Source organism: Grammomys surdaster, unplaced genomic scaffold (assembly GCF_004785775.1).
Source record: "Grammomys surdaster isolate TR1022 unplaced genomic scaffold, NIH_TR_1.0 534, whole genome shotgun sequence".
In the NCBI taxonomy this organism is placed as follows: domain Eukaryota; kingdom Metazoa; phylum Chordata; class Mammalia; order Rodentia; family Muridae; genus Grammomys; species Grammomys surdaster.
This window is the reverse complement of record NW_021604953.1, coordinates 55,743-64,714: the sequence shown is the minus strand read 5'-3', so window position 1 is coordinate 64,714 and position 8,972 is coordinate 55,743. Positions and strand designations below refer to the sequence as shown.

At 35.8% G+C, this 8,972-nt stretch overlaps 1 protein-coding gene across 1 annotated transcript; it reads left to right on the top strand.

Annotated features, from left to right (window-relative positions):
- Positions 1 to 2,382: 2,382 nt before the first annotated feature.
- On the top strand, positions 2,383 to 8,735 carry LOC114633145 (prolactin-3C1-like). Its single transcript, XM_028781757.1, has 5 exons — positions 2,383 to 2,460; positions 3,693 to 3,847; positions 5,524 to 5,607; positions 7,429 to 7,608; positions 8,541 to 8,735. Exons 1-5 carry the CDS (start codon positions 2,430 to 2,432, stop codon positions 8,733 to 8,735), a joined length of 645 nt encoding a protein of 214 aa, XP_028637590.1. The 5' UTR covers positions 2,383 to 2,429.
- Positions 8,736 to 8,972: the final 237 nt, after the last annotated feature.

The window sequence follows — 8,972 nt, the reverse complement described above, 5'->3', positions numbered from 1 at the left end:
TATAGTATAAATTTTTATGATTTACACACAAACCAGAGGAAAAAAGTCATGGGTAAAAGAAAATGGATATGAGTTTTTAACATGACAGAACTGGGGATGAGAGAAAAGTCTAATTTTCTTCTTACACTCATGCCTGGGTCAGTCTTACAATTTACTAAGGTTTTTGAGAGACAGTCTTGATCATATCTAAGTCTGACTCTGAGTCAGAATTCCCAGGCCTTTCCTGGGAGTTAGGATCTGCTGACCCCAGGCTGTTCCTGCTTCCTACTCTCTAGATGCATTTTTGTGATACGTTGGAAACCCACACATCTTGGATTTGTAGACCTCTTCCTCTTATAGCAAGAAAAATATAAACTTGTCATTATTTTTTCAGATTGAGCTAAAGATCTCTAGTACCGTGGAACTTATAGAGTAAAAGTAAAGTCTAATGTAATAATAAAAGTTGGACAGTCTGTAAGGCAAATGTGTAGAACAAACTGACTCTACATAATATATTTTTTTCCATCAGAACTCAACCATATGAAACAGGTTACAGTAGAAGATGTTTTGATGATGTAAATATGAAAGCAATTAAGATGTGATGAGATAAGGAAAGGTAGATTACAGAGTCATTGAAAGCTAGATGGTTCTTAAAGAAAAGTCCAGCAGGTACTAAGGGTAGATATACCTGCATAAGTAACTCTGAAGATTTTCCCTTGATATAAGAACAAAAATTAAAAAGTAATTTTGAGTTATGTGTACAGGACAATGAGGACATTTATTTCAGTGTAGATAGTAATACAATTTGATGGTATGTTTGAAATGGCAGATGATGAAATAAGAATTGCTTACTCATATAGGTGTCCCTTGAACAAACAGATTTGGAAAATAAACAACCTGTATTCGCCAAAACCACTGAACATGTACCTGTCAGAACTCATAAAACAACTGTAAGTTTAAGAAGTAGTGCAAATAGCAGACCAGAAAAAGATGTGTTCCTATTTGACCATTTAATGGTCACTTCAAAGATTACATTTAGTCAGAAGGACAGTATCATGCAGGGTGCTGAGATAACTAGGTCTGGCCGAATGATGGTAGATTGTAGACAGTTAAATACAGTAGAACCTTGTATCCACACTTAGGTTATTGACTCTTCTCTTAGAACCTGAGAAGGCATTAGGCCTTTTCATTTTGTGTTAGTCATCTTAGCTTTGTGTTTCTATTCTCTAGATTCTCACTCTCTATTACAATTGCATTCCCTTGAAACTGTCTTCCATCTATAACATTACATGATACAAGTTTAATCTCTCTTCATAATGTTTTGATTTGAAAATAATATGAAAACAATTAAGATAGTAGTTAAATGATGTATGTGTATGAAGGTATTAAGCACACATGCAAAAAGACGTGCCTGGTTGTTTATAAGTTTCTTGAATCAAATGATAGTACCTAGAGTCAGGTTTTTCTCCCTATGAGTTCAGGGAAAGATGCACATATTTGTAACTGCTCATGATGTAGGTTGCATATCAGAACTTTATAATTTAGGCCTTAATACTTAAGAGGTTGCATATTGGGTTCAAGATGAAAAATTAAGGTTTTCATTATTGATCTCAAAATTTCCCCCATGTGGTACTGTGATTCTGAAACACACTATTTCTGGCTGTGTCCCAAAGATTATCAACAACTGTCTTTTTCAGCTACATGGTAAAACCAGAAGAAGTCTTTCAAACTATATCAAGCCAGAGTTGTAATCAATAGCCCTCCCATTTGAATAAAGGCAATCCTGAAGCAAAAAATCTACATGCTATATCACAGTATAAAATCATGTTTCACCAGTAAAGGTTAGATCATTTCATGTTAAATGGATGTGATGTACCTGAAAAAATACCTTTTAAATATCTCTGTTTAGACACATAGATTACTGAAAAAATTTTTTACAGTGTTTGGTAGTTGCTGCCAGAGATTCACATTTTGTCATATTTGTGAAGAAAAATTGACTACTGCTATGATATGATGCTTAAAGCTCTGAAAGAAGGAAGCGTTTTTGTCACCACCTGAAAGGTAGCAGAAGGAACACAAGAACCTGTACTGGGAAAACATTAGGGAATAAGCACATTACTCCTAGAGAAATGGCTATGAGTCATTATGGAACAAGGAATTCTTGATTTGCAAAATTACTTGAACCCTAAAGACAGCATGACAAAAAACAACCACATAGAAGTAGTACTGTGGTACAAGCAAAGAGTTAATACTCCCTGAAGGAAGAGACTCTGTGTGCTACAGACATTGCCTCTCATGCTCTCCCATAACCCCCGCCCCCTCACAAGCTCTCCTTGGCTTTGGGTCCAGCCTGTTAGTATATATAGGAGATGGAACCCTGACTGAAGGGAGCACTCAGGTTTGGCAGCTTTCCTGATCTGGAGGTCACACTGTTGTAGAACATCACAGAGATGCAGCTATCATTGACTCAAGCGTCCACCTGTAAGTGAACTTTATCTTTGTTCTGCTAAGTAAACATTATCAGTGCATTACTTTGTCATGGTGAGTTTGTATAGTATATATTCTTTGGTCTTATTAGTACTGTAATCAGTAGAGAACTGATATATGTTCATGTCTCCCCTAGACTCAAAGTGAGGAGTTAAGAAATTTATAGAATGGAACTGATAAGCAGACCTTGCGATAAGTGGTTCTCTAAGGGAATCATCCATCTCTGTTGATACATGATAATACCTAGAGTCATTTTTCATTGTTTTTTTGTTTTAGAAGAAGATAAATGAGGAAAATGTTGTGGGTGTCTAACAAGTACCTTCTCTGAATAATCTTTTAATGTTCATATCATCTTCTAGAATAATGAATAGGCCAATAACAATAAATAATTTCTGGAAATTGAGAACTTGAACTTTTTAGAAAACATAAGGTCAAATGGTCCAATTGCTCTCAATCTAGAAGGCTAAAGCTAATGATAACTGTCCAGGTCTCCACCTACCTGTGGCTTTTATTGCTGTCTGCCTTGTAGGGCAGTGCTAGCTTAATATTCCAAGAGATCAAGCCATTGTATTCTCTGAAAATATTTTCTCACTTACATAGGAGAAAAAAGAAAAGAAAAAAGAGGGAGCTATAATCATTTGTGTTTCCAGGTGGCAGACATGTGTGTGCTCAACCTGTGTAAATGTTCAGTTCTAACGCCTACTATTAACAATTGTGGCAGCCTTGATTCTTTACAATTTTGGTGTATGCCAAATAAAATGGTAAAAGGAAAAGCATGTTTTTGCTAAAACAACAACCACCACCACCACCACCACCACAACAACAACAACAACCCCTTATGTGTTAGATGATACTTAAAAAAACCCAATTAGATACAAACATAAAATTTATTCAATGAAATGAAAAACAAGCATACATTCCCGAGACAATAAAATGTCCAAAATGATGACATAACGACTCTATCTTGAGATTAATCTCAGCTCCAGATGTTTCCAAATTTAAGAAAGTCTTCTGCAGTAGCTAAAGCTGAAGGGTCACCTACCACTTTAGGTGTAGATTGGGGACACGTATATTTCTGTATTCTCACAGTGGGAAGAGTGTATGCCGAAGTTCAGCTGCCCATGCCTGTGTTGGCACAGGACCTTTAGAGTAGATAGTGCTTGCCACACAGCTTAGCTTTTGCAACCTCATTTGGTGAATCTCAGAGTCATTTCTATGTGTAGCAGGGAAGGGTCTGTTGCTGTTGGTGTCATGCATCATCCTGTGGATATATGTGACTCCCACACCACATGACCAGATGTCCAATGAAGAGCTGTATGACAACCTGCTTTACTGGTCTCATCGAACCCTTAGAGTTGCCCGAAAAGTGTATAAAATTTTAGTAAGTACCTCATCTATTACTCAATTTTTCTCTAAAGTGAATGTCAGAAAATTCTCTTTGAACCATAGAGCATCATGAATTAGAGTGCACTAATATGTTTTTTTAATTGGATGTTTTATTTACATTTCATATGTTGTCCCCTTACCCCATCCCCCACCCACCCAGGAAACCCCTATCCCCTCACCCTTCCTCCTTCTTCTCTGTGGATGTAACCTCTATCTATTCCCCCCACTCCCACCTCCCCACCCTCAAAATTCCCACCCCCTGGGGCATCCAGCCTTCATGAGGTCAAGGTTCTCTTCTTCCACCTATGCCCAGCAGGGCCCTCCACTCTTACATATTCAGCTAAAGCCCTGGATCCCTCCCTAAGTGCTCCCAGGCTGGTGGTTTAGACCCTGGGAGCTGTGGTTGGTTGGTATTGTTGCTCTCCTCATGGTGCCACAAACCCTTTCAGCTCCTTCAGTCTTCACTCTAACTCCTCTATTGAGAACCCCATGATCAGTTCAATGGCTAGTTGTGAGCCTCTGCCTCTGAATATGTCAGACTCTTGAAGACCTCTGAGGAGACATCCATATCAGGCTCTTATCAGCATGCACTTCCTGACTTCCACATCAGCATCTACCTTTGGTGACTGCACATGGGATAGATACTCAGGTGGAGTGGTCTTCAGATGGCCCCTCCTTCAGTATCTGTCCATCACTTTGTCTCCATATTTGCTCCCTTGAGTATTTTGTTGTTCCTTCTAAGAAGGACCGAATCACCCTCACTTGGTCTTCCTTCTTTATGAGCTTCATGTGTTTTATAGGTAATAGAAAGACCGATTACTAAAGTGTAGATGAGGAAATATAGGAGTTTCCCTGAAATTTCAAAGATTTGTAAAGATTGCAATGCTTTTATTTTGTTGTTGCTTTTCAAATTTTTCTCTAATAAACCTTAAAAATAAGCAAGTTAGTTTTGAATATCCACTTTTGACATTAAGTCCAGAAAAATACACCAAGAAGAAACAATGATTTTCTGCTCTTGTTTGAAGAACGACTCTGTGGGTGTTCACACTGAATGCTATTGGGAATTCTATCTTAATTCACTGCAAAATACTTCTTTAGAATATTACCTGTATCTTGGTCGAGATTTGATACCATCAACGTAACTGAATTACAACTTTTCCATGAAGTTAGAATGGTTCAACTATAACTCCAATTTACTTGAGAAAAATGTATAAATGTCCAGTTATTTAATTAGTAGTAAGACATCTGCTTGAATCAGTAGGAATCAAGTTATTCACAAATATCAATACAAGGTCATTATTTGATGCCACTCACTTCAAATGCTATGTATTTCTGGTATTTAAAACAGTAAATTGTTTCATGTTGGAGTATTTTTATTACTTTTCTTGAAAGCAACGGTTTTTAAGCAAAAACCAAAGCAAAATAACCAATCAAATTGAAAAACAAAAAACAAATACCACCACTACCAACAACAACAACAAAAAAAACCTAGGGTCATAGTGAAGAAATGGAAGAAGTAGAGAAATAATAGTTGCTTCAATCTTTTATTTCAATTTTATGTCATCTTTATGTGTTACAATTGAATATCTATCAAATGCATCAAAAATTTGGACATAGATATATTCATTCCACTTGGAAACTACAAATCTTGAATCATTTCTTTTCCCACAGGACTCAAACTTAACTGAGAGAATATGTTTTAAGAATAAAAAAAACAATACCTGCCAAACCACTTCTACCCATACTATTAAAAATGTAAGTATTTATCTATATTATTTATCAAAGCAACTTTAGCAGTACTCTGGCTCTTTGTGCTGTGTGTTAATACTGGGACTATAAGAGATACAATAACCTCAGATCCAATAGGATTATGCATAAAAACATCACACTTCACAGTAGCTAACTCAATCAAATCCCAGATTACATTACATCAGATGCTTAACTTTCATAAGATCATTTGCCACCACCTTGCCAGTGGGCTTAAAAACTTTGATCTGAATTGGATGTTAATGATTGAGTATATCCATATATACATGGAAGAAATCAAATGCAATAGTAGAGTTTATGATATAATCCTGAAGGCTCCTCTGTCAGCATGTTTCCCAACTGACTAGTATGTAATTTAATTTTAACCTTTGAAACTCTCTTGATCTTATTTCTGTTTCATTATTTGTGTATTCCTCCATGAGTGATCTACCATGTCCTGTATCTTAATCAAGAATCAGCTGAATAAAAGCATTCTCCACTTATTATGTTGTCTATCTCATGATAACTTCTATTTTTCTGGAGTTTACATTCTTAGTAGCTCTAGTATCTGATTGTTTTATCTCTCTCTTCTGACTCCGAGTCATAATCAACTTTTGTGTGATTTGAACTTAACTTCGTATGTATTGTATATGATTTTATCATTAGCATCAATAACCTGTACAAAAGCTATTCTCATTAAAGTGTGAGCATAATAGTAGAAATGAAAGAAAAAGACATAGGAAAGAAAGAATTTTTGCTTAGAGCTACTTTACCAGACATTTCTACAAGCAATCTGTTGGCCATGGTACATGTATTCAGCACAAAATTTTCTTTAATGTGAAAGACTATTTGAAAACTAATGAACTGATACTCACAAAATTTGTGCAGAACTTGGACCTCTTTCATGTCAAGTAACAATGTGAAGCTGGACTTCATCTGCCTCAACTCCCTCCTATTCATCATTATACTACAATCCTCACGACAACCAATTTTGCCATTACCATTTAGCCCACTCCTTAATTTCTTTACATATTTCCTATCCATGTCCATTGGCTTCCTGCTACTCTTCACTTTGTTGCAGAGACTATCTGAAAGTCATAATAGCAAGCAGATGAAATCAGATATAGTTGGCATACAAGATTCTGGCAGTGATCATAAACTGGGCAGATCATAATTTCTTTTCTTTCTGATTTCCACTGATGCTGGTATTAAAAGCAGTGCTGGGTCCTTTTTTTTTCCCTGCAGGGTATGACAACAAATAGGCTGTTCTGCAAGAAGTACAAAGTCAGGCTTATCTATAAAATTACTATTTGCACACTGTTTTCTTCACTGTATTTATCTTGAAATATTTTACAATAGCATATAAATCACAATTGAGTGTTTAAGTGATCTGCTTGATTCATTTATGTGAAAGCAACTTGAGTTAGCTTCCATAATCAATGATGCATTGTTCCGTCTGAGTCAGACTCTGGGGATCCTGCTGAGACCCAACAAATTTTTGATGATCATAGGAAAAATGCAATAAAATAAGAAAAAAAACCTACATCATAGTAAGACACATATTACCACACAGAGAATAAAACAACTTACGATCAGATTGACATGTCATGAAGAAAAAGTATTAATGCCTAATTAGCTTTATGTCAGCAAACTACAGTTCCATAGCTTAAAGTTCACATTTCTCCATTATGTATCATGTTCCAAAAATATATCTTATGTACTTTTTACTTAAAAACAGGTATTGTAGTTCTCAATCTTGGTATAGATACAGCATTTATCTACCATGCTCTGTTTTATTTATTCAGTGCAATGTTCATTCTGATTATTTAGAATGAAGACCTTCTAAAATTCATCTTCAACATTTCAAATGCCTGGATATATCCACTGAAAATTCTTGTACCTGCAGTGTTGACTCATTTAGACTCCTATGATGGTATGCTGGGAAGAGCCGTAGAAATTAACTATGGAAATAAACAAGTTCTGGAAGGCGCAAAAATTTTACTCAGTAGGGTGAGTCATCAATTGGGATTTATTTGACTATGTGATGTATGAAAGAAGAGATTTATATAATGAGAAACTAATTTTTAAAAAACTTCATTTTAAAGAGTATCCAATACATTTATGGCCTTGACAATATGAGATCTCATACAAAACCAACTAATCATAAAGTTCTTTACTGATAATCTAACACACAAGTGATCTCAGTAGAAAATAGATGGTGCTCATAGCAGTTAGGATAAAAGTTTTCCTGGATGAGATGGGCAGACCTGCCTAACTCAGATGAAGACAGTCATGCTTGGATCCCCTGAGCCTTAACTCATTAAAGAAAATGTTCATCATGTCTAAAATTTAGGAAAAAATGCAATATGGAGAGTAGATTTAGTTGTGAAGCAAAAGATCATTTCACTCTCGTTTTACATGATAAAGGATCCATTATACCTTGACTTGGAAATATGACAAGACACAATCTTCACTGGTTTTCTACTAAGCTTCTTTCAAAGTTCATTCAAAATGTAGAGGTTATATGCACCAGGACTGTGGAGATTGTTCATGTTTCTGAGGACGTTCCTTGCAAGTATGAAGGGTTGAATATGTCTCTAAAATCCTTATGAATATAAAAGAAGTGTAGATTTTTCCTTGTAATTCCAACATTGGAAAAGTCTCTGATGACTTTTGATTAAAGTAAGAACAATTCTTTAAAATAATACAATCTTCATCCAAGGAACTTTACCCAAGGGTGACCATTCATTTCTATGTGTATGCACAGTCACATGCATGCAAATCCATACACATATATATACAGAGAGAAATGGAGAGAGAGAGAAATGGAGAGAGAAAGAGAGAGAGAGAGAGAGAGAGAGAGAGAGAGAGAGAGAATTTATAAGAATAAAGCATACAAACAAAGTACATAATACTTGTCCTTTTGTCCTTTTGATGTTTAGATTCAGCAGCCTGGAATTGAAGAAAATTACTACCCTAACTGGATAGACCTAAAAGAATTGAGGTCCTCCAGAGAAAGGACTCACCTTCGTGCATTTTGTAAACTCTTCTACTGCCTGCGCAAGGATACCAAGAAGATTGTTTGTTATCTCAGGGCCCTGAGAAATGGCACAACCAAAAATAAGTGCCAAGAGTAGGAAGTGCATCAGCTGCTGAGATGGCCCATGATGAATGAACCAGATATTCAATGCTATTAATTTTTTTATCTCTTACATTTCTTTGTATAAAATAAAATCTGGTTGCTTAGAAATGTCAGTTTCAAAATGAACAGTTGTAAATTCCTTGAGTCCCTGCAGCGTAAAGTTGAAAGATAGAATTGTGATGTTCCTTTACAATTGTCACCAATAAGTAGGGCTTTGAAAAAAAGCAAAGTA